Here is a 26,046-nt window from a genome sequence, read left to right as displayed (position 1 = left end):
ACTGGTGTAACTAGCATGCATCCGGCTGGAAACTCAGGACGCTGCAGCTGAAACGTTCCGGCTCCGGCTCTGCAGGCGCGTCTAAGGCCGCGGCCGCGGGGGCGCAATGGGAGCGGCGCGCGTAGGGTTGGTGGACTGTCACTGCCACATCTCCGCCCCGGACTTTGACCGCGTATGTGAGGGCGATACGGGGCCCGAGGGAGCGGGGATGCCCCCGTCCTTTCCCCTCGTGTTATCTTTGCTCTCCTCCCTTGGGATGAAACCCCATATCCCCCGCCCAGACCCTTGTTTATGGCCATATGACCTGCCCCTCATTTCCCTATTCCCTATTTAACCTCAGACATACCGATTTTTTTTTTTTTTTTTTTTTTTTTTTTTTTTTTGTGATTCAGTCGCGGTAAGCTATTTCCACAAGGCTTTTGTTTGCTCTTCTGAGTTCCTGAAATCGTTCTCCCACCTGCCCTTGGCTGGCCTGTTTTTTCTCTCGGGCATGTCACCTCCTGGCTGAGATGCCACTTTTCGTGGGAAGCGGTCCTCGAAACGCGTTCAAATCCGGGAGAGGTCGGGCGCGGGCTCACGCCTGTAATCCCAGCACTTTGGGAGGCCAAGCGGGGCGCGGCGCATCTCCTGAGTCTAGGAGATCGTGACCAGCCTGGGCAACATGTTGACACCTCAGTCTCTACAGGAAAAAAAAAAAACAAACAGAAATTAGCTGGGGATGGTGGCGCTTGCCTGTGGTCCCAGCTACTCGGGAGGCTGAGGTGGGAAAATCGCTTGAGCCCAGGAGGTGGAGGTTGCAGTGAGCTGAGATCACGCCTCTGCACTCCAGCCTGGGTAACAATGAGACCCTGTCTCAAAAGAAAGAAAGAAAAAGGGGGAAGGGGGAAGGGGAAGGGGAAGGGGGAAAAATTTCACAAATGGAGGAGAGAGGCAAACAAAAAAAATACATGGCCGGGTGTGGTTGCTCTCACTTGTAATCCTAGCACTATGAGAGGCCGAAGCGGGTGGATCGCTTGAGCCCGGGAGTTTGAGACCAGCCTAGGCAATGTGGTGAGAGCCTGCCTCAATTAAAATAATAATACACACATAAAATCAGTTACAAACTGTTTTACCCATTACATGGGAAACTAGAGACTAACAATAGAGGAGTAAGGGGGGTTTTATTTCAGGGGGAAATCCTCCCAGGAGCTGACACTTAAGGCTGAGAAGACAAGGAGCCACCCAAGCAAGGGGCTGAGTGTATGCTAGTTAGGGAAACAGGTTGCAGGCCCCCAGACAAGCTAGAATTTGGCACATTTCAGTTGCCAAAAAGCTGAGTGGAGCTTGATGAGCTAGAAAGAGAAAGGCATGAAACAAAACTGGGGAGGTTTGCAGGGGATAGATGAGGTGGGTCAGTAAGGAATTTGGATTGCATTTGAAGCACAATGTGGATTCATTAAAGGGCTTTTTAAATTTTTTATTTATTTTTATTTTTTAGATTGAGTCTGCCTGTGTCCCCCAGGCTGAAGTGCAATAGCACGATCTCAGGTCGTTGCAATCTCTGCCTCCTGGGCTCAAGCAATTCTCCTGTCTCAGCCTCCCAAGTAGCTGGGATCATGGATGTGCGCCACCACGCCTGGCTAATTTGTATTTTTTGTATTTTTAATAGAGACAGGGTTTCGTCATGTTGTCCAGGCTGGTCTTGAACTCCTGGCCTCAAGTGATCAACCCTCCTTGACCTCCCAAAGTCCTGAGATTACACAAAAATGGATAAGCATGATGCTATCAATTTTAACACCATTTTGCTGCTGTATGGCAAATGGATGGAGAAGAGTGGAAGCTATAAGACTAGTTAGGAGGCTTTTGCAGTATATAGGCAAGAGATGTTGGCTGTTGGTACTATGATGGTAGCAGGTGAGTTTGAGATAAATACATGGATTCAAGATACATTTTAGAGAGAGAATCCACAATAAGTACTGAAGAATTGAATGTGGATAGCAAGGGAAAGGGAGGAATCAAGGATGACTCAGATTATTAGCTTGTGCTATAGGGAAGATGGTGGTGCTGGTTTACTGAGAAAAGGGAAGACCAAGGTCTGAAGTGGAGGTGGGGAGGTCAGCAGAAGGAATAGGTTTGTGAAGAGAAAATGAAGATTTATGTTTGGGGCATATTGGGAAACCTAATCCCATGCAAATGGAGATGTCATAATTTTTTAATGTGAGTCATAGGTTCAGGAGAGAATTATAAGCTAAAGATAAAAACTAGGGACTCAGGCTGGGTGTGGTGGCTCACACCTGTAGCCCCAGCACTTTGGGTGGCCGAGGTGGTGGATCACCTGAGGTCATGAGTTCAAGACCAGCTTGGCCAACATGGTGATACACCATCTCTACTAAAAATACAAAAATTAGCTGGGTGTGGTGGCGGTCGCTTGTAATCCCAGCTACTCTGGAGGCTGAAGCAGGAGAATCACTTGAACCTGGGTGGCAGAGGTTGCAATGAGCCGAGATCGCACCATTGCACTGCAGTTGGGAGACAAGATGAAACTTCATCTCGGAAGAAAAAAAAAAAAACAAACAAACTGGGAACTCAGCATAATGATGATATTAAAACCATGAGAGGAAGTGAGATCACTCAAGGCACGTGCAGAAAGAGGAGCAGAGGTTCTAGAATCCGGAAAGAGGAAGGGGAGCCAGTCAAGGAGACTGAAAAGTAGCCACCAATGAGAGAGTGGTATTGCAGAAGCAAAGAGTGGAAACCATTTCAAGAAGGAAGGAGTAAGCAAATGAGAGATTCTAAATGCTACTGAGGAGTAGAGTAAGATGAGGACAGATAAATACCCTGTATATTTGACAATAGAGGCTTCTGTTTTAGTGGTGGGAACAGAAGCCAGACTTTACTGAGAGTAGGAGTAAACAGGAGGTGGGTCAGTGTAGGCTCTTTGCTTTCCACTACTCCATTCGTTGCTATCATTGTCATTCTTTGTGATGCCCCAACTGCATTGACATATACAGTCCAAGATTAGTTGCTTAGTATCTAAAATAATGGTGATTTCTTATGCTTGTTTTAGGATTTGGATGATGTGTTGGAGAAAGCCAAGAAGGTAAGTCAATATTTGTAATTGCTCTTTTGGTTTTTTATTTTAACTATCATTTCAAGCAAAAACAGCTTGAAATTTAGATATACTACCTTGATGTTGTTTCAGTAGTTTATAGTAAGTAGCATTTTTTATTTTTATTTATTTATTTATTTATTTATTGAGATGGAGTCTCGCTCTGTCACCCAGGCTGGAGTGCAGTGGCGCGATCTCAGCTCACTGCAACCTCCACCTCCCAGGTTCAAGTGATTCTCCTGCCTCAGCCTCCTGAGTAGCTGGGACTACAGGCACGTGTCACTGCACTCAGCTAATTTTTGTATTTTAGTAGAGACAGGGTTTCACCATGTTGGTCAGGCTGATCTCGAACTCCTGACCTCAGGTGATCTGCCCACCTCGACCTCCCAAAGTGCTGGGATTACAGGCGTGACCCACTGCAACCAGCCAGTGTTTATTATTTATAATTAAAATAGAGACAAGGTCTAACTATGTTGCCCAGGCTGGTGTCAAACTCCTGAGCTCAAGCAATCTACCCACCTTGGGCTCCCAAAATGCTAGAATTATAGGCATGCGGCACTGCTCCCAGCCTAAGTAGCATTTATTAAGTGTTTGCTACATGCCAGACACAGAACTAAGGCCTTTCTCGACTTTACCTCATTCAATGTTTCACAGCAACCTTCTGAGGAAATTACTAATTTGTAGCCAACCATTCCCCATTTTTATAGATGAGGAATCTAAGGTCTAGGGATTAGTAACTGGTCCAAAGACATATGCTAGTGAAGTGATGGAGACGAGTTAGTCTGAATTCAAAACATGTTCCTATAGCTACCATGCTCAACAGCGCTATGGAACAAATTGGTCCATCTTTCAGTTTTTAAATTCACATGATTCTGGAGATCTGGGTTATATTATGAAAGTTTTCTGAAATGTTTTGATTTGCTTAGAAAAAGTATTTTTTTTTGGAAGTGTTTATGAAATTCACTGTAACTAGCATTCTGTGACCATCTCAGAAAATAATACAGCTAGAAATGGTTGTAGTGCATTTTTACATACAGGTAACTTTCACTGTGGCACTTAATTAGGAATGTGGGCTTTGGACATATATAGACCTGATGACCCTGAGCAAGTTATTTGACATCCAGAACTCTGTCTCCTGATCTATACAGTAGACTACAGCCTACTTTACAGGTTTCTGTAAATTAAATGAGGCAATATTTATATTGACTGAACATAGGGCTCGAAACATAGTAAATACTCAATGATAGCCCTTCTGATTGTATTGATGAAGCATGGGTGAACAAGGATAACTAAAATGCAGAGAAAACTTTAAATTTTGATATATTAAATGTATATTGTTTGGAACTCTATTCTTTTTTTTTTTTCAGGCCAATGTTGTGGCCCTTGTGGCAGTTGCTGAACATTCAGGAGAATTTGAAAAGATTATGCAACTTTCAGAAAGGTGCTACTTTTAATTAGGATTTTAAAGGGTTGCTAATAAGAACACAGTTATGACATCCAGTTTATAATATCAAAGATCCATTTTTAATGAGAATAAAGAGGAAAAAGCATTTTAGCATAGCCCTGAAAAGAGATTATTTTCTACTCATTCTTTTTTTTTTTTTTTTTTTTGAGAGATGGAGTCTTGCTGTGTCACCCAAGCTGGAGTGCAGTGGCGCAATGTCGGCTTACTGCAACCTCTGCCACCTGGTTTCAAGCAATTCTCTGCTTCAGCCTCCCAAGTAGCTGGGACTAAGGCATGTACCACCAGGCCTGGATAATTTTTATATTTTTTGTAGAGACAGGATTTCACCATGTTGGCCAGGCTGGTCTCAAACTCCTGGCCTTAAGTGATCCACCTGGCTCAGCCTCCCAAAGTGCTGGAATTACAGACATGAGCCACCATGCCCGGCCTCTACTTATTCTTTAGAATACATTGTAATATACTAGTCTACTGTTCTTGCTTTCTCAATTGGTTCTACATTTTTAGGTATAATGGGTTTGTCCTACCATGCTTGGGTGTTCATCCAGTTCAAGGACTTTCACCAGAAGACCAAAGAAGTGTCACACTAAAGGTAACAGTCATACAAAACAGGAACCATTAAAAACAAACAAACAAAAGAATTATTTGACTCAGTAATCCTCCTCTTTCTAATTTATATTCTCAGGAAATAATCCAAAAGAAGGAAGCACTACCTTCTTTAACGAAGATATTTGTTGCAACATTATTCGTAATAGAGAAAAAGTAGAAACAGCCTAGAGGTTCAGAAATAAAGGAATCATTAGTTAAGTCGTAGAGTGTTAAATGTAATGCATTTATAGAAAATGAGGATTATAAAGTGTATATAGCACATGGAAAATGCTTACTGTATAATATAGGGAGAAAAGCAGGATACCAAATAGCGTATTCACTATGAGTGACATCTACATAAGCATATATTCATAAGGAAAAGACTGGAGAGAAAACACAGAAATGATAGTAATTGTGATGATCTGTTAGAAATATGTGTAACTTTTTTCACTTTTTTTGGTACTGTAGTCATGTTGCTTTGGCAAAAAAAAGTGATAGAATATCTAGAAAAAGAAAGATACAAATTCAGAGGTGCTATATACTATTAGGGAACAGATGAGTTCAAGTAAGTAATATTATCTTTGAACATAGAACCATTGTTACAGGATTGCTCTCCAGCTATTAAATTGCACTGATTTTGTACCCGCTCTAAAAACATCCTACCCGCACGGTCTCACTGACTCACAATAGTCGGTATGTCTTATATTTCACACTTGTCTCCTGACTCAGCATCAGGAAGATCCACAGTTTCATGAGTGCTTTATTGCATAATGGGCTTGATAGCACCATTTCAAAGAAGTAATGACTTTTTGTTACCTATGAATAAATTGAGATATAGTGCCATTTAAAAAATAATCATGTAGGCCGGATGCAGTGGCTCATGCCTGTAATCCCAGCACTTTGGGAGGCTGAGGTGGGTGGATCACGAGGTCAGGAGATTGAGACCATCCTGGCTAACATGGTGACACCTTGTCTCTACTAAAAATACAAAAAATTAGCCAGGTGTGGTGGCATGCACCTGTAGTCCCAGCTACTCAGGAGACTAAGGTGGGAGAATCACTTGAACCCAGGAGGCGGAGATTGTAGTAAGCCGAGATTGCTCCACTGCACTCTAGCCTGGGCAACAGAGTGAGACTCTATCTCAAAAAACAAAAAATAATAATAATAATAATAATGTATCTCTGTTCCTATATTAAGATACCTTAGGTAGCTCTACTTATTTCAAAATAAAATTCATGACCGGGCGTGATGGCTCATGCCTGTAATCCTAACACTTTGAGAGACCGAGGTAGGAGGATCACTTGAGCTCAGGAGTTCAAGACCAGCCTGGGCAACATGGTGAGACTCCATCTCTCAAAAAAAATAAAATAGAAATAAACAAAATAAAATTCATTCATTTCAGGTAAAAATGTTTATCCTGGAGCTATCCTGAATTGTTAAATATAATAAAATTAGCTACCTTGCCAGATAGTCATAATTCTACAAATGTGGAATCATAGCAAGGCAGCGCTTCTTTCATTTATGTGGGGATTTATACTAATAGACATTCATTTAGTTAGGTAGTCAACCAGTGTGTACTGAGCACCTGCTACATGCCAAGCACTGCTGTCAGCACTGCAGACCCAATAATGAGTAAGATCCCTCTCATGGAAGCTAGATTCTAGATGGTGCAGACAGACAGTCAACAATTACATCAACAGGAAAACTTTTGATAGCACTAAGTGCTTTGAAGACAGTAAAACAAGTTTATGTAGTAGGTGTTGTGGATGCTGGTTGTTAGATGATGTCATCAAGGAAGGACTCTGGTAGTGACAATTGAGCTGCAACCTGAATGTTACAAAGGAATTGGCCATGCAGAGAGAGGATCAGGGTGTTATATGCAAAGGAAACAGCAAAGCACAAAGGTCCTAAGGTAGGAATAAGCTCAGTGTAGTCAAGAAACAGAAAGAGGGCTGATATGGCTAGAGGAAGAGAGGAAGTGACAGTGGTAAGAGGGATGGGCAGAGATCTCATACAGGACCTTGTTGGATTTTAGTTTACATGCAGTGGAGGGTTTAATGTGAGAAGTACCAAGATGTAATTTATGTTTTAAAAAGATCCCCTCGGCCCTGGCAGTAAAATGAGTTTAGTGAAGAAAAAAAAAAGATCCCCTTAGCTTTGGTATGAAGAGTAAGTTTTGAAGAGGGCAAAAAATGAAAAGGGGAAAAGGGGAAAAAGTTAGAAGGCTACAAATGATGGTGGATTAGACCAGAGTACTAGCATTGGAGGTACAGAAATGCCTGGGTTTGGCATATATTTGGCGTTAATGTAGAATTGATTGGACTGCTTAACTTACCAAAGCAATTAATATGCCAACAGTATGATAGGTACTTCTTTTTTTTTTTTTCTTTCTGAGATAGAGTCTTGCTCTGTCACCCAGGCTGGAGTACAGTGGCGCCATCTCGGTTCACTGCAGCCTTTGCCTCCCTGGTTCAAGTGATTCTCATGCCTCAGCCTCCTGAGTAGCTGGGATTACAGGCATGTACCACTACACCTGGCTAATTTTTTGTATTTTTAGTAGAGATGGGGTTTTGCCATGTTGGCCAGGCTGGTCTTGAACTCCTGGCCTCAAGTGATCCACCTGCCTTGGCTTCCCAAAGGGCTGAGATTACAGGTGTGAGCCACCATGCCCAGCCGATAGGTAATTCTTGATTATCAAAGCAGATATGAACCCATCAAATGTTGTGATAATCCTCTGGAATAGACTAGAGATGAGCAGAGTTAGCCCTGTTTTATTCCAGTTGCACTTGTAGTCCATACTGCAGTTTAGTTTTCTCCTGCTAATTAGATTATAAACCCCTTTAAAACAGGAAGTATGCCTCTTTGCACGTTTACAGGCTTCTAAAATATGTGGTACAAAGCTAGGTATGTAGTAAGTATTCATCAAATTAACTTGTTTTATAAGATGAATTGCCTAGCATCACACAAATCCTTTTAACATATTCCTGAATTAATTAATTCTTGCAATAAATATTATTACCAGGCACAGTTTAGGCACTGGGGATGAACCACAATGAACTGTGGTGAACCACAATTCACTGGTGGCATTCTGCTGCCCCTCCATGCAGGGTATTCGCTCTCTAGTTAGCTACTGTTTCTACTTGTTCCACTTCACTAATTTCTGTTAAACACCTGATCCCTGTTCTAAAGGTTCTGAAGAGTAAACATTTTCTATAATAAAAAAATCTATTGTAATTATTTAAAATCATTCTGAATAAATCTCTTTGCTTTGATCCCTTTTGCCCTCCTTCCTTCTTTCATTCATTCCCTTTTTTGTCCCTTCTTCCATTCTTCCTTCAGCAGCATGGTGGAAACAGCATGCATGAGCTTTGAAGTCAGAGGGACCTGGCCTACGGACTTCTGTGATCTGTGGCACATTACTTACCTTCACCAAGTCTGAATTTCCTCATTTGTAAATGATAAATAATTATATAGTAGTATTATGCCCAATCATAAAGTATAGGGGTATATAATATTTTTGTACAAAAACTGTAATAGGGTGGGGTGCTATGGCTGACTCCTGTAATCCCAACACTTTGGGAGGCTGAGGTGAGAAGACTGCTTGAGGCCAGGAGTTGGAGACCAGCCTAGGCAACATAGCGAGACCCCATCTCTACACAAAAATTTAAAATATTAGCCAGGCATGGTGGCACATGCCTGTAGTCCCAGCTACTCAGGAGGCTGAGGTAGGAGAATCATTTGAGCCCAGGAGATCAAGGCTGCAGTGAGCTATGATCGCACCACTGCACACTCCAGCCTGAGTCACAAGCTGAGACCCTATCTTTAAAAAAAAACAAAAACACAAAAGTATAATAGAACCATTAGCTGTTAAGGAACTTAAGACCTTCTGAAGGGAGTGGGGATAGAACTGAGGGCAGAAATAGACCTATAAATAGCCTTATAAATATGTTTACACCTACTAAAATGAAATGACAAAGACCACACACGCAAATGCATTTGTACATATTAAGTAAGATGAATTACATTCTACTATTAATTTTTATTTATCATTCTTGACTTGCTGAAAGCTTCCAAATCTATTTTATTAAGAGTTTGAATAGTCTCACTATAAATCTGTTTTGCTTTTTCATAGATAATACATATTCCAAGAGGCATGGTTTTTTCTTCATCTGATCTTCCTCCAAGCATGTAATTTCTGTGACTCAGGCTTTCTAAGTGTTAGACATTTCCTGGGTGATTTCTCCTACTTCTCCAGTCCCTCTGAGATCTCAGAGACATAGAGTAGTTTGGATGTGTGATATGGAAAAAGCTTTACCTAGAACTGTTTAACCTACTCAGCTTGTTGTCAAATAGCTTTTCTGACATCTAGGGTCATATACCCATCATTTTTCATGACAATGTTAATTCTTCTTCAAGTCTACTAGAATGTATTTCAAGTCTACTAGAATATATTTCAAGGCCTTAACTTATCCTCCTTCATCTTTGTTCTCTCTCATAGTGATAAAATCTACTCCTGTTCCTCTATCATCTGCTTTACCTTCCTTTTCTTAATTCTGTCTTGTTCTGATTATCCTCAGGAGAAATACTTTGCAATCTATAGATCCTGAAACTAAAATGTGCAATATAGTCTAAAAGGTATCTAGAAGCAATTTTCCATATATTTGTTTTCCCTACCTAAGAAGGGAACCCTCACGGGGCAAATTATCCTCAGTGGAAAAGGTAATATCATTGAAACTAATGGTGCACAGCTACTTCAATATTTAACAAACATATATGAGATACTCATTGTTTATATTGCTGGGCATTTAGGACAAGTAGTCAAAGCAGGACTAAAGACAAATGAAATCGGTGAAAACAGTGCAAAGAAAGTATGGGATTATTATTATAAACTCACCAACCAGACGAATTCTAAGGGGAGAACACAATGCAGTCGCAAAGCTCACATGCAAAGATGACTCCCTGGTGGTTTGCCTCTCTCTTTCTTAGTGATTTCAGAATGTCCAAATGCCTCCTAAATGTCAGGAAATACCCCCTAAACAGAAGGCAATGTTTAAGTGGTGCTCTTCATAAAAAGTCATATTCTTGTAACCTGAATGGGTATGGGATATGTTTCTACTCAAATTTACAGGTAGAGGTACTCACCATTATAGAAGGATTACTATTGCTAGTTCGTTGACTGCTTAAATGGATTAAATGTATGTAAAGCACCAGGATAGTGTAGCACCTAGCACATAATAGGAGCTTGTGAAATAGCAGTTCCCTTCTTCCATTTTAACAATTTTACTTTTCTTCTCCCAGGATTTGGATGTAGCTTTGCCCATTATCGAGAATTATAAGGATCGGTTGTTGGCAATTGGAGAGGTAAATACCCACTAGCTGATCAAACGACTTCTAATTCAGACTTCTATATGATATATGAAAATAATTTTTAGTTCAGTATTGGTGATTATAACTGACTTGTATAATTGTGTTCACCCCACTTAGCCAAATAATAATTTGTTGATACTTCTTTAATAAGCAAGAAAGCTTGGGGATGAAACAATCAAAAGCCTTGCCATAGACCTACCTTAATTGGAGAAAAATAATAGCACTTCTAAATACTTTGCTTTCTTTTCTTGTGCTTAAATATGGGTCCTTGCTCTGGTGAGTTAATATAGTATCTATAATTCTTCATAAGTAATTTAGAAACACACTTTAAATGGGCTAGAGTTTGTAATTAAAGAATTTTTTATTTAAATATTTATAATTGTGATTTTTTTTTTGAGACAGAACCTTGCTCTGTCACCTAGCCTGGAGTACAGTGGTGCAATCCCAGCTTGAGTGCAGTGGCACAATCCCGGCTCACTGCAACCTCCACTTCCCAGGTTCAAGTGGTTCTCCTGCCTCAGCCTCCTTACTAGCTGGGATTACAGGCATGCACCACCAACCCAGCTAATTTGTTTGTATTTTTAGTAGAGATGGGGTTTCACCATGTTGGCCAGGCTGGTCTTGGACACCTGGCCTCAAGTAATCCACCCACCTTGGCCTGCCAAAGTGCTGGGATTACAGGCATGAGCCACCATGCCTGGCCAATTGTGAAATATTTTTATTACTTGGTAATAAATTCCATTTTTAATTAAAGACAAAAGATAAGAATAACACTTAAATTCAAAATATAGATTATAGAATGCATGCCAAAATAGTCCCAGGAGAAGGAGTCATCTGTAGTCTGTGCCATCCAATATAGTGGCCACTTAACAGCTCCTGAGCATTTGAAATGTGACTGCTCTGAATTGAGATGTGCTATAAGTGTAAAATACACTGTGTATTTCAAAGTTTTAGTACCAAAAAGGAAAAAAAAAAGACTGGGCATGCCTGTAATCCCAGCACTTTGGGAAGCCAAGGCGGACTGATCACTTGAGGTCAGGAATTTGAGACCAGCCTGACCAACATGGTAAAACCTTGTCTCTACTAAAAACACAAAAATTAGCTGGGCGTGGTGGCGGGCACCTGTAATCCCAGCTACTCAGGAGGCTGAGGCAAGAGAATCGCTTGAACCTGGAAGGCAGAGGTTGCAGTGAGCCAAGATTGCGCCACTGCACTCCAGCCTGGGTGACAGAGCCAGACTCCATCTCAACAAAACAAAACAAAACAAAACAAAGGAATATAAAATAACTCAATATTTTATATTGGCTACATGTTTAAAATAATAATATTTGGGATATATTGGGTTAAAGTATCTTAAGACTAATTTCACCTGTTTTTGTGAATATTTTTAATGTGGCTACTAGAATTAATATTTTTATGTGGCTTGCTTTTCTGCCTCACATTATATTTCTATTGGATAGCGTCAATCCAAAGATCTCTTTTGAGGTTCCTTAAACCTAAATATGTAATATCTTTTATTTTTCTGCTCTAGGTTGGACTAGATTTCTCCCCTAGATTTGCTGGCACTGATGAACAGAAGGAAGAGCAAAGACAAGTCCTAATCAGACAGATCCAATTAGCCAAAAGACTAAATTTGCCTGTGTAAGTTAATTATTTTTTTATGTTAATAGCTATAGAGCAAATTAAATAATGATCAGAGTTCTCCTGAAATGGAACTCTACATTTATCTTTCTCTGAACTACTTTAGTAGATCAAAAACACTACTTTCAGGGTGGTACTTAAAAGACATGTTGTTGTCGTTAAACAGAAATGTGCACTCACGCTCTGCTGGAAGACCTACCATCAACCTTTTACAAGAGCAAGGTATTTCATTTCCTGAGAAAAATAGGCCTAATGTTCAAGTTTGACAATTCCAGTTTATGTTCTCACAAAGCAAGCCATGTTTTAATCTGATTTCTTGAAGGGCAGGGACAAGAAGGGGGGTGAAAAAATCATCTAAGATGATGTTGCAGGTCAGGCTATTGTTTACACGGTTTTCAGTGTAATTATCATATTTCCCAGGCCCAGACAGATTAAATGAAAAGTTGAATAAAACAATTTATGTCACTGAATTTAAAAATTAGCACCTTCATAAAAAACAAAGCAAAGCAAAATTAGCAGCTCCAGTTTCTTTTATTTATTTATTTATTTGTTTATTTTTTGAGACAGAGTCTCACTCTGTCACCCAGGCTGCAATGCAGTGGTGCAATCTCGGCTCACTGCAACCTCTGCCTCCTGGGTTCAAGCAATTCTCCTGCCTCAACCTCCCATGTAGCTGAGATTATAGGCACCCACTATCACACCCAGCTAATTTTTGTATGTTTAGTAGATCTAGGGTTTCGCCATGTTGGCCAGGCTGATCTTGAACTCCTGACCTCAAGTGATCCACCTGCCTCAGCCTGCCAAAGTGCTGGGATTACAAGAGTGAGCCACCGTACCCAGCCTATTTTATTTTTTGAGACACAGTCTTGCTCTGTTCCCCAGGCTGGAAAGCAATGGCACAATCTTGACTCACTGAAACCTCCACCTCCTATGTTCGAGCTATTCTGCTTCAGCCTCCCAAGTAGCTAGCAGTACAGGTGTGCGCCACCACACCCAGCTAATTTTTGTATTTTTAGTAGAGATAGGGTTTCATGATGTTGGCCAGGCTGGTCTTGAACTCCTGACCTCAGGTGATCTACCCACCTCGGCCTCCCAAAGTGCTGGGATTACAGGCATGAGCCACTATGCCCGGCCAGCAGCTCCAGTTTCTTAATCAGCTCAGTCAGCTGATTAATGAGGAAAAGGTTAAAAAAAGAAGGGCTATCACACAGCAATCACATTGGGTCACTGTTTTGTATGTTTTCCAGCTGCTGCTTCAGAAATGCAGAATTTACAGAAATGCAGAAATACAGATTTTGGCCATCATATATAAACACAGTCTTTTTGGTTTGTTCCTAAAGTAAATTTACATCTTATAGCATTATTTTTCAATATTTTAAAGGTGCCATCTACAGTAAGAAATATAGTTTATTTTGAGACTCATATTCACATAAAGAAAGCTAACAAAAGTTTAACAAGCAATCCATATATGTGTATGTATAGGTATGTGTGTGTGCTACATACACACACATATATACATCTAAGCACTCATTATTGGTTGTGACCTACTAAGTTGGTTTCATAACTTACTTATGGTCATAACTCTCTAATGGTCATTCATACCATTTGAAAAAACTCTGTCAAATAATAAAGTAAATGTAATTGCCTGCAACTAGGAATCAGTGATGAATAGTTCTAAAGTCACTGAAAGCATGATTTTTATGCAGGCTGAGCAGCTACCCTTTCAGAACTGGGGATAGTTTTATGAAGCCCACTCTATGGAATTTGTGTCACTTAGTTCCCCATTTCTTCTTTCACTAGCATTTTTGTTAAGATAATCCATTTGACTGCCTAAAAACCTCCTGTGAGAAACAATTAGACAGCTCACAGACTTCTAGAAAAGATCTGATGGTGCAGGAAATTTATATTTGTCTTTAAAATTGAATATTTCTCCTTTTTTTTTTTTTTTTTTTTTTTTGAGACTGGGTCTCACTCTGTTGCCCAGGCTGAATTGCAGTAGGGCAATCTCTGCTCACTGCAACCTCTACCTCCCGGGCTCAAGAGATCTTCCCACTTCAGCCCCACAACTAGTTGGGACTATGGGCACACACCACCACACCCTGCTAATTTTTTGTGTGTATATTTTTAGTAGAAACTGGGTTTCACCATGTTGCCCAGGCTGGTCTCAAACTCCTGAGCTCAAGAGATCCTCCTACCTCAGCCTCCCAAAGTGCTGGGATTACAGACATGAGCCACTGTGCCTGGCCAACATTATTGAATATTTCAATTTTATTCTGAAGATTAAGAATTTTCTCTCTCTCTGTCTGTCTGTCTGTCTATCTATCTATCTATCTATCTATCTATCTATCTATCTATCTATCTCTATATTTTTTTGAGATGGAGTCTCGCTGAATTGCCCAGGCTAGAGTGCAGTGGTGCAGTCTCGGCCCACTGCAACCTCTGCCTCCCGGGTTCAAGTGATTCTCCTGCCTCAGCCTCCCAAGTAGCTGGGATTACAGGTTCCCACCACTACTCCCAGTTAATTTTTTTGTATTTTTAGTAGAGATGGGGTTTCACCATGCTAGTCAGGCTTATCTTGAACTCCTGACCTCAGGTGATCCGCCCACCTCGGCCTCCCAAAGTGCTGGGATTACAGATGTGAGCCACCACGCCCGGCCTATATATATTTGTATTAGTTTATTTTTTGAAACAGAGTCTCACTCCAATGCCTAGCTTAGAGTGCAATGGTGTGATCGCAGTTCACTGCAGCCTCGACATCTCAGGCTCAGGTGATCCTCCCACCTTAGCTTCCTGAGCAGCTGGGACTATAGGCCTGCACTACCATGCCCAGGTAAATTTTGTATTTTTGTAGAGACAGGGTTTCACTATGTTGGCCAGGCTGGTTTCGAACTCCTGGGCTCAAGTGATCTGCCTGCCTTGGCCTCCCAAAGTTCTGGGATTACAAGTGTGAGCCACTGTGCCTGGCTTAAAATTTACTGTATTTTTATTCTACTCTTTGAACACTGTACATTTATCCACCCTTTAGAAGTTATAAAACCTCTTGTTTATATCCTAGTGACCAACATTTACTTAAAATTTCAGACTTCTGTTATTTAATTGGATTAATGGGAAATAAAATGGAATTCTGCCTTATCTTTCATTTTTGAAAGGTGCTGACAAGGTACTACTGCATGCATTTGATGGTCGGCCATCTGTAGCCATGGAAGGAGTAAGAGCTGGGTACTTCTTCTCAATTCCCCCTTCTATCATAAGAAGTGGACAGGTAAATTTTGTCATTGAAACTCATCTAACACTTTATGAAATAAAATTTAAAGCATGAACTTTTATTACATACTTATGATACTATTCTAGTTACTTTACAAAAATTAATCTTAGGTCTCTACCTTACATATATATAAAAATGAACTCAGAAATTAATCAAAGACTTAAATATAAAACCAAAATAAGGCCAGGCACAGGGGCTCACGCTTGTAATCCCAGCACTTTGGAAGGCTGAAGCGGGTGGATCACCTGAGGCCAGGAGTTTGAGACCAGCCTGACCAACATGGTGAAACCCTGTCTCTGCTAAAAATACAAAAATTAGCTGGGCGTGCTGGCATGTGGTTGTAATCCCAGCTACTCGGGAGGGTGAGGCAGGAGAATCACTTGAACCAGGAGATGGAGGTTGCAGTGAGCCGAGATCAAGCCATTGCACTTCAGCCTAGTCAACAAGAGCAAAACTCCATCCCCCCAAAAAAAAAAAAAGTGGCCGGGCGCGGTGGCTCAAGCCTGTAATCCCAGCACTTTGGGAGGCTGAGACGGGCGGATCACGAGGCCAGGAGATCGAGAGACGATCCCGGCTAACACGGTGAAACCCCGTCTCTACTAAAAAATACAAAAAAACTAGCCGGGCGAGGTGGCGGGCGCCTGTAGTCCCAGCTACTCGGGAGGCTGAGGCAGGAGAACGGCGTAAACCCGGGAGGCGGAGCTTGCAGTGAGCTGAGATCCGGCCACTGCACTCCAGCCTGGGTGACAGAGCAAGACTGAGATCCGGCCACTGCACTCCAGCCTGGGTGACAGAGCAAGACTCCGTCTCAAAAAAAAAAAAAAAAAAAAAAAAAGTAAAAATTCCTAGAGGAAAACAGGCCTTCATTTGTGTGACTCCTTGATTAGGCTGTGGCGTCTTAGATAGGTCATTAAAATTGTAACCAAAGAAAAAAATTTATTGGACATAATCAAAATTTAAAATTTTCACAATAAAAAATTTAAGACTTTTATAATTCAAAGTACATTATCACAAAAGTGAAAATACAACCCTTAGAAAGATAAAAAATCTTTTCAAACCATGTATCTGATAAGGGTCTAGTATCTGGAATATATAAAGCACCATTACAACTCAATAAAAAGACATAACCTGATTAAAATATGTGCAAATTATTTAAATTAGATATGTCTCTAAAGAAAACATGCAAGTGGCCAATAAGCTCATAAAAAGATGCTCAACCTCATTAGCCATTATGGAAATAGAAATCAAAGGTACAGTGAGAGATACCACTTTATGCCACTAAGTTTGGCAGTTCCTTAGAAACGTAATAAAATTACCATGTGACCCAGCAATTCCACCCCTAGGTAGTTACCCAAAAGAGATTAAAACATATGTCCACACAGAAACTTGTATATAAATGTTTATAGCAGCATTATTCATAGTAGCCAACAAGTAGAAACAACCTAGATGTCTGTCAGCTGATGAATGGATGAATAAAACGTGCTATATCCACACAGTGGAATATCAAGTCATAAAAAGGAATGAAGAGGAATAAAGTCATGAAAAGAAATGAAGTACTGAATCATGCTACAGCATGGATGAACCTTGAAAACACTATACTAAGAGAAAGCGACCAGATAAAAAACCACATCTTGTATTATTCCATTCAGTGAAATGTCCAGGTGAGGCAGATCTGTAGACACAAAATAGATTAGTGGTTTCCAGGATTTTGAGGAGAAGGATAATAGGGAGTGACAGCTAATGGGTATGGGGTTTCTTTTTGGGGTGATGAAAATATTCCAGAACTAGATAATGGTGATGATTGTACAATTTTGTGAATATAGCAAAAAACACTGAATTGTATACTTTTAAAGAGTGAATATTATGGTATGTGAATTACAGCTTTAAAACTTAAAAAACTAGGCTGGGCGCAGTGGCTCACACCTGTAATTCCAGCCCTGTGGGAGGTGGGCAGATCACAAGGTCAGGAGATTGAGACCATCCATACAAAAAATTAGCTGGACATGGTGGCAGGCACCTGTAGTCCCAGCTACTTGGGACGCTGAGGCAGGAGAATGGCGTGAACCTGGGAGGCGGAGCTTGCAGTGAGCTGAGATCACCCCACTGCACTCCAGCCTGGGCGAAAAGTGAGACTCTTTGTCTCAAAAAAAAAAAAAAAAAAAAAAAAAAAAAAATTAGCCAAGTGTGGTGGTGTGTGCCTGTAGTCCCAACTACTTAGGAGGCTGAGGTGGGAGGATGGCTTCAGCCCAGGAGATGGAGGGTCCAGTGAGCTGAGAATGTGCCACTCCACTCCAACATGAGTGACAGAGCCAGACTCTGTCTCAAAAACAAACAAAACCCTTAGATTTATAAACATAAAGCTTTGAGTGCCTTAAAGTGGATGTTAGAAAGAAACACTGAATGTGATGAGGGTGGAGAAACAACAGAAATCACTTCCTTGTCAATGTTGGCATGTGATAACAGATGTTTGGATTTCTGCTTGCTGGGTATACCTCATTTTTGCTGTGGTTACTATTTTTTGATTTCCCTAGAAGCTTTGGATAACTTCTAGGAATTAGTGTTTATATTTTAACATAACTTTTAGTAGTGGAATTATGAGAACATCCAGTTAGCATTTATCAATTGAATTGTTTTTTTGAAGCAGAGTCTCACTCTGTCGCCCAAGCTAGGGTGCAGTGATGTGATCTTGGCTAACTGCAATCTCCGCCTCCCAGGTCCAAGCGATTCTCCTGCCTCAGCCTTCCGAGTAACTGGGATTACAGGCATGTACCACAATGCCTGGCTAATTTAAAAATTTTTTTTCCCACTCTTGTTAGGCTGCAGTGCAGTGGCGTGATCTCAGCTCACTGCAACCTCTGCCTCCTGGGTTCAAGTGATTCTGCCTCAGCCTCCCAAGTAGCTAGGATTACAGGCACCCGCCACCACGCCCAGCTAATTTTTGTATTTTTAGTAGAGATGGTGTTTCACCATGTTGGCCAGGCTGGTCTCAAACTCCCAACCTCAAGTGATCAGCCTGCCTTGGCCTCCCAAAGTATGGGATTACAGGTGTGAGCTACCACAACCGGCCTATCAATTGAATAGTAAAAAATAATTTTTTTTTTTTTAAATCCCAAAGTATGGGATTATAGGTATGAGCCACCACACCTGGCTTAATTTTTGTATTCTCAGTAGAGATGGGGTTTTATCATGTTGCCCAGGCTGGTCTTAAACTCCTGGTCTCCAGTGATCCACCCAGCTCAGCCTCCCAAAGTACTGGGATTACAGATGTGAGCTACCACAACCGGCCTATCAATTGAATAGTAAAAAATAATTTTTTTTTTGAGGCAGAGTCTCACTCTGTTGCCCAGTCTGGAGTACAGTGGTGCAATCTCGGCTCACTGCAACCTTGCCTGGCTAATTTTTGTATTTGTATTTATATTTTATTATTTGTTTATTTTTTTGAGACAGAGTCTTGCTCTGTTGCCCAGTCTGGAGTTCAGTGGCATGATCTCGGCTCATTGTAACCTCTGCTCCTGGGTTCAAGTGATTCTTCTGCCTCAGCCTCCTGAGTAGCTGGGATTACTAATAGGCGCCCACCACCATGCCTGGCTAATTTTTGTATTTTTATTAGAGATGGGGTTTCACTATGTTGGCCAGGCTAGTCTCGAACTCCTGACATTGTGTTCTGCCTGCCTTGGCCTCCCAAAGTTCTGGGATTACAGGCGTGAGCCACCACACCTGGCAATTTTTGTATTTTTAGTAGAGACGGGGTTTCACCGTGTTGGTCAGGCTGGTCTTGAACTCCTGACCCCATGATCCACCCGCCTCAGCCTCCCAAAGTGCTGGGATTACAGGCGTGAGCCACCGCGCCTAGCCTAAAGCATAAATTTTAAGTTCTTGCAGAATAAAATGGATTGTTAGCATGTCAATTTAATGCTCTTTTTCTTTATTTCTCATGTTTTAAACTTACCTGCTTTTTCTTTAAGAAGCAGAAACTTGTGAAACAGTTGCCTTTAACCTCTATATGCTTAGAAACAGATTCACCTGCACTAGGACCAGAAAAACAGGTAAATAGTTTTCTAATTTCTATATTATTTAGATTGTATCTTTCATTTGAGCTCTTTTCAATTTAGCTATGTTTCTCATTATAGTGTAAATACAGTGGAATCCTCATATAGTGCTAGATTAAGGGCTTATATTAAGTTTATTTCAGGTCTTTCTAAATATAGCTGTTGTGCTCCAGAGAATATTATTTGATAATGGAGCATGTCCTAATGTATGTAATAATAAGAGTCAAACCAGTATAGTAAAAAGTACAGTGTATGCAGTCAGAAAGACAAATTCAAATCCTCTTGTCTACCTACTAGCTGACTTTGGGCAAGCTACTTAATCTCTCTGAAACTGCTTTTTCATTTATAAAATGTGGGTAAAATAATAAATACATTAAAATATTATGGTGGGCTGGGCACGGTGGCTCATACTTGTAATCCCAGCACCCTGAGAGGCCAAGGCAGGCGGATCACCTGAGGTCAGGAGTTCGAGACCAGCTTGACCAACATGGAGAAACCCTGTCTCTACTAAAACTACAAAAAAATTAGCTGGGTGTGGTGGCACATGCCTCTGAAATCACACCTACTCAGGACGGTGAGGCAGGAGAATTGCTTGAACCCGGGAGGCGGAGGTTGCAGTGAGCCGAGATCGCGCCATTGCACTCCAGCCTGGGTAACAAGAGCAAAACTCCGTCTCAAAAAAAAAAAATTATGGTAAGTACTATATGACGTATGTGAAAGTGCCTAGCAGTATCTGGTATACCGTAGGTACTCAATGAATGTTCATTTTTCCTCTTTTAGTTAGCATGTTATAATGAAGTTCTATTTCTTTCAATACAAGTATTGATACAGTCATGGGTTTATTTATGATCTTTGCTGTTAGTATCTCTTTTTGTTATTGTAAGCCACAAAGAATCGTAGTTTAAATTTCACTCTCTTTAATATTACTACTATTTTAAATTATAATTTTCTGAAAGTAAGCCACAGTATATGCTTTATTTGCTTTAGGCAGTACCTATTACAATGACCTCCCAATGTGCAGTTTAATAAGTGCCTCTGACTACCCATCAGATCTGTGTCTCTATGCCTGCCAAATTCAGAGAATTAGCACTCAAAATTTAGAGGTTTGGGACCAGTAGCAATTATTATCAGTTTATTCAGAAACTATGATTATATGTGATTGCAGTGTGAGTTTTACTAATTGATGTTCAATAATTTTTTTTGTTTTGTTTTTTGAGACAGGGTCTCACTCTGTCACTCAAGCTATAGTGCAGTGGTGTGATCACAGCAACCTTGACTCTCTGGGTTCAGATGATTCTCCATCAGGCATGTGCTACAATGCCTGGCTAGTTGTTTTTGGGTTTTTTGGTTTTTTTTGTTTTTGTTTTTGAGACAGAGTCTTGCTCTGTCGCCTAGGCTGGTGTGCAGTGGCGCGATCTCAGCTCACTGCAATCTCTGCCTTCCGGGTTCAAGCAATTCTCTTGCCTCAGCCTCCCTAGTAGCTGGGATTACAGGCTTGTGCCACCACACCTGGCTGATTTTTGTATTTTTAGTCCAGATGGGGTTTCACTGCATTGGTCACGCTGTTCTTGAATTTCTGACCTCAAGTGATCCGCCTGCCTTGGCCTCCCAAAGTGCTGGGATTATAGGCATGAGCCACTGCACATGGCCATTTTTATATTTTTTGTAGATACGAGGTTTTACCATGTTGCCCAGGCTGGTCTTGGACTCCTGGCCTCAAGGAATCCTGGCCTCCCAAAGTGCTAGGATTATAGGCGTGAGCCACTGTGCCTGACCTTTATTTTTATTTTCTTTGAGACAGGATCTCACTCTGTGGCATAGGCTGGAGTACAGTGACACAATCATAGCTTACTGCAGCCTCCACCTTCTAGGCTCAAGTGATCCTCCCACCTCAGCCCCCACCTCCAGTAGCCACCCAGGCTGGTCAATTACATATTTTTATAAATCAGCTATTATAAGAATGTAAAGCTGGGTGTGGTGGCTCACACCTGTAATTCCAGCACTTTGGGAGACTGAGGCGGGTGGATCACCTGAGGTCGGGAGTTCGAGACAAGCCTGACCAACATGGAGAAACCCCGTCTCCAATAAAAATACAAAATGAGCCAGGCGTCATGGTGCACACCAATAATCCTAGCTACTCAGGAGTCTGAGGCAGGAGAATTGCTTGAATCAGGGAGGCAGAGGTTGCCGTGAGCCGAGATCACACCATTGCACTCCAGCCTGGGCAACAAGAGTGAAACTCCATCTCAAAAAAAAGAAAGAAAGAAAGAAAGAATGTAAAATATAGAGGAATGGGAAAGTAGAGGATCACACTAGTTTTTCCTGTTTTGGTGTAGGACAGAATGGTACAAAATTGCCACTTTGATTAGTATAAAATGGAAGGAAAGGACCTAGCATTATTCTTCCTAAACAGGAATAAATTTTGATGGCCGTTGTAAGTCAGTTTTATATTTATATTTAGTTGATTTGACAAAAAAATGTGAGTTTTTGGCATAGTGCCTTGTGCAAAGTAGGTACCAGTTGAGAGCATCCCTAATCTGAACATCCTAAATCCAAAATGCTCCAAAATCTAAAACTTTTTCATCATCAGTGTTGCACTACAAGTGGAAAATTCCACAAATGAGTACTTAACAAAACTTTATTTCATGCACAAAATAATTTAAAATACTGTATAAAGTTACTCTCAAGCGATGTGTGTAAGGTGTATATGAAACATAAATGAGCCCAGGCACAGTGACTCATGCCTGTAATCCCAGCACTTTGGGAGGCCAAAGCGGGCAGATCACCTGAGGTCACGAGTTTGAGACCAGCTTAACCAACATGGAGAAACCCTGTCTCCACTAAAAATACAAAATGAGCCGGGCGTGGTGGTGCATGCCTGTAATCCCAGCTACTCGGAAGGCTGAGGCAGGAGAATTACTTGAATCCAGGAGGCGTAGGTTGCAGTGAACTGAGATTGCACCACAGCCCTCCAGTCTGGGCAACAGAGAAAAAAAAAAGAGAGAGAGAGAGAAATGAATTTGTGTTCAGAATTGGTCTACATCCCCAAGATATCTTGAGATGCATATGCAAATATTTTTAAAATTCTAAATTTGAAACCCTTCTGGTTCCAAGCATTTTGGGTAAGGGATACTCAACCTGTACTCAATAAATATTTTTTGATAAATGAATTTCTTAACCGCATATTATTTTTGTTAAGTAAAATGTGTCTGTTATAGAAAGTTAGAAAACACAGAAAATCATAAACAAGAAAATAAATCATCTACCACCCAAAGGTTACCACTATAATATAGTAGCTAAGTCCATAAACTCTGAAGTCAGATTGCCTGGGTTTAAACCCCAGCCAGGCTACTTACTAGCTGTTTGGGATTCCTTCTTATCTATGAAAATAGGGATACTATTAATAATAGGACCACAGAGTTATTTTGAGGATTAAATGGGAAATTCCGTGAAAAGCTTAGAACAATGCCTCATCTACAGAAAACACTAAAGTTTGTGTGTTCTTTCAGACTTTTTTTTTTTTTGACATAGTCTCACTCTGTCACCTGGGCTGGAATGCAGTGGCACTATCTCGTCTCACTGCAACCTCCGCCTCCCGGGTTCAAGCGATTCGCCTGCCTCAGTCTCCCAAGTAGCTGAGATTACAGGTGCCTGCCACTATGCCCAGCTAATTTTTTGTATTTTTAGTAGAGACAGGGTTCACCACGCCAGGTTGGTCTCTAACTCCTGACCTCATGATTTGCCCGCCTCGGCCTCCCAAAGTGCTAGGATTACAGGCGTGAGCCACCACGCCCAGCCTTCTTTCAGACTTTTTTATGTTCATTTATGTATGCACATATATTTCATAAAAACAGGATTAATTTGGACATATTATTTTATAACTGATCTTTATGTGGTAAACCTCTGTATATATATTTTTTTGTTAATTTTTTTTAATAGAGACAAGGTCTCACTATGTTGCCCAGGCTGGTCTCATACTCCTGAGCTCAAGTGATCCTCCCACCTCAACCTTTCTAAGTGCTAAGATTACAGGTATAAGCCACTGCACCTGGCTGAACCTCTGTGTATATTAATAAACATACTTTGCTTCATCATGTTTAATAACTGCATAATATTCCAGTATGTGAGTTTACCATATTTTACTTGATATTGGTCATCTAGATTGTATTATAAACAACATGATTAACATAAATCTTTGTGCCCATTTTTAATTTTTTTTTTAGGCTACATTACCAAAGTAGGTTTTTTAAATTTTTAACAGTAATGTTATTCCTCTGAACATTATCATCCTGAGTAGATGCTTATTGATAGTAACTATAATAATTTATTTCATCAAATCTAAATGCTACTGATTGTAGAGGCACCATTGTTTACCATTGTTTTATGACCATTAAGACAGAAAAAACACTGCCAGTTATACTATGAAATACCACTGAATCTAAATGAAATATACTATATCAATTTCAGAGATGTTAAAATAGGGGAGGAAATGCATCTTAGAATCAGTGAAACACCAGTACATAATCTATTTCATCTTTCCAATACATGTTGGCAATTCTTGAATCAAACTGTCATGTAGCCTGTGAGGTAGGCGGCCAAGCAGCAGAGCAGTGACATTTTACAAGCATTCACGTAAGCAACAAACCAAAGGACAGTTAATCCATGTGTCAGGCAGGTTACCAAGTGTTCACTGTTTGCAGACTTCTTCATGTGCTAGGAGCTAGGGACTTCAATTGTTAATACCTCAGGGTTCTTTTCAGGAGCGGCGTAGATTTACAATCAACATTGCAGCCATGCCTCCCTCCCAGCCCTCATCCCCATCTAAAAAGGAAAAAAAAAAAAAAGGAACCCATCAGTTGTTTTTACCAACTCATTTTCTTCTGTTTTATCTATAGTCTCCAAGGATCTGCTTCCCTTCAGTGTCATGTTTAACAGGGTGTGTCTGCTGTCTTGTTTCAGGTACGGAATGAGCCCTGGAACGTTTCTATTTCGGCAGAATATATCGCCCAGGTGAAAGGGATCTCAGTGGAAGAAGTGATAGAAGTGACGACACAGAATGCATTAAAACTGTTTCCTAAGCTCCGACACTTGCTCCAGAAATAGCTTCAAAACCATCCATTACAAAATCTAATCAACTGCAGGGGGCAGCATTTGAAAAATAGAAATGTTCTGATGAAGAATCTGAACTAATTAGAAGCTGTTTTATAGGGTTATAGAAGATTATAATTGTAGAGAAATATTTCTCTTAGAAATAAAACTGGTCTTGGATCCTGAAACCCTGGGTTCTGATTCTAGCCTTGTGCTGCTTTTCAATTAGCCGAGTTCTAGCAGGATATTGGGAAAATACTGCTACTTCTTACATTGCCCTTTTATATAGAACCAGCATCTGAACTGAAACCATTGCTTCTGGGAATGGGAAGGGTGGCTCCCACAGGAAAAGTATAAGCACTCCTGTGATGAGAATGGAGTAGGCGAAAGTATGGTTTTTTGTTTGTTTTTTTTTTTTAGATGGAGTTTCGCTCTTGTTTCCCAGGCTGGAGTGCAGTGGCACGATCTTGGCTCACCTCAACCTCTACCTCCTGGGTTCTAGCAAGTCTCCTCCCTCAGCCTCCCAAGTAGCTGGGATTACAGGCATGCACCACCACTCCTGGCTAATTTTGTATTTTTAGTAGAGACAGGGTTTCTCCATGTTGGTCAGGCTGGTCTCGAACTCCCGACCTCAGGTGATCCGCCTGCCTTGGCCTCCCAAAGTGCTGGGATTACAGGTATGAGCCAATGTGCCGGCCTAAAGTGTGATCTTACCACCTAATTTTCTTCCCATAGGATTTAGCCAGTGAAAGGAGAATGTCTGGTTTTCTCTGCTATCAGAAATCTCTTTTCTAGGTTTGTAAAATTGAACTTTTAGTACTTTGACTTATTTCTCTTTAAGATAAAAATGCATAAGGTTTTTACACTTATCTTAGATTTTTGACTTACAAGGCCAATGGTTTAAACAATCATTACTAAATACCAAGCCCAATGTTTAGTTAATACACCAATTTTAAGTTGTGGTCCGAATTTTGTCAACATATTTAGAATGTAAATGGCATTATTTAAAGTGTTTCTTACTTCTCTGTGAATAGTAGTATTTTGTATTTTTAAGTTTAAAAATGTTAGTGTAAGCCAGGCACAATGGCATTCGCCTGTAGTGCCAGCTACTCAGGAGGCTGAGATGGAAGGACCCTTTAAGCCCAAGTTTGAGTCAGGCCTGGGCAACATAGTGAGAACCTCTCTCTAAAAAAGTCAATAAATAAAAATCTCAAAAAAATTAAAAATCTCAGGTGTAAAAACAGTTCTGTAGATAGATGGTAGTGATGGTAGCACATCAATGTGAAGGTATTTAATGCCACTGAACTGTGCACTTATAAAGAATTAAGATGATAAATTGTATGTTATGTGTATTTTACTACAATTTTTTTTAAATATAATTTTAACAGGTGTAGTCAATATCAAAATTTGGGTATTTAATCTTGTTAAATTATATAAGCAGCAAATGCTGGAAAAAGTACCTGTCATAGAAAAAAATAAACTTCCTAAATCAATGTGA

General features: G+C 40.6%; 1 protein-coding gene across 6 annotated transcripts; it reads left to right on the top strand.

Annotated features, from left to right (window-relative positions):
• The first annotated feature begins 17 nt into the window (after positions 1-17).
• TATDN3 (TatD DNase domain containing 3) lies at positions 18-26,046 on the top strand. 6 transcript variants are annotated; one of them, XM_050761871.1, is made up of 10 exons: positions 18-172; positions 3,047-3,079; positions 4,456-4,529; positions 5,058-5,142; positions 10,437-10,499; positions 12,037-12,146; positions 12,313-12,368; positions 15,296-15,408; positions 19,380-19,457; positions 24,420-26,046. In XM_050761871.1, the coding sequence occupies exons 1-10, from the start codon at positions 107-109 to the stop codon at positions 24,561-24,563; spliced, it is 822 nt and encodes a 273-aa protein (XP_050617828.1). In that variant the 5' UTR covers positions 18-106; the 3' UTR covers positions 24,564-26,046. The 6 variants fall into 6 exon arrangements, with proteins under 6 accessions (XP_050617828.1, XP_050617820.1, XP_050617858.1 ...); XM_050761863.1 differs by having other exon boundaries at positions 19,377-19,457; XM_050761901.1 differs by lacking the exon at positions 15,296-15,408 and having other exon boundaries at positions 19,377-19,457.

Source organism: Macaca thibetana, chromosome 1, assembly GCF_024542745.1.
Source record: "Macaca thibetana thibetana isolate TM-01 chromosome 1, ASM2454274v1, whole genome shotgun sequence".
NCBI classification, from domain to species: Eukaryota; Metazoa; Chordata; class Mammalia; order Primates; family Cercopithecidae; genus Macaca; species Macaca thibetana.
Note: the sequence above shows the minus strand (reverse complement) of the source record. Positions and strands in the feature narration are given on the sequence as shown.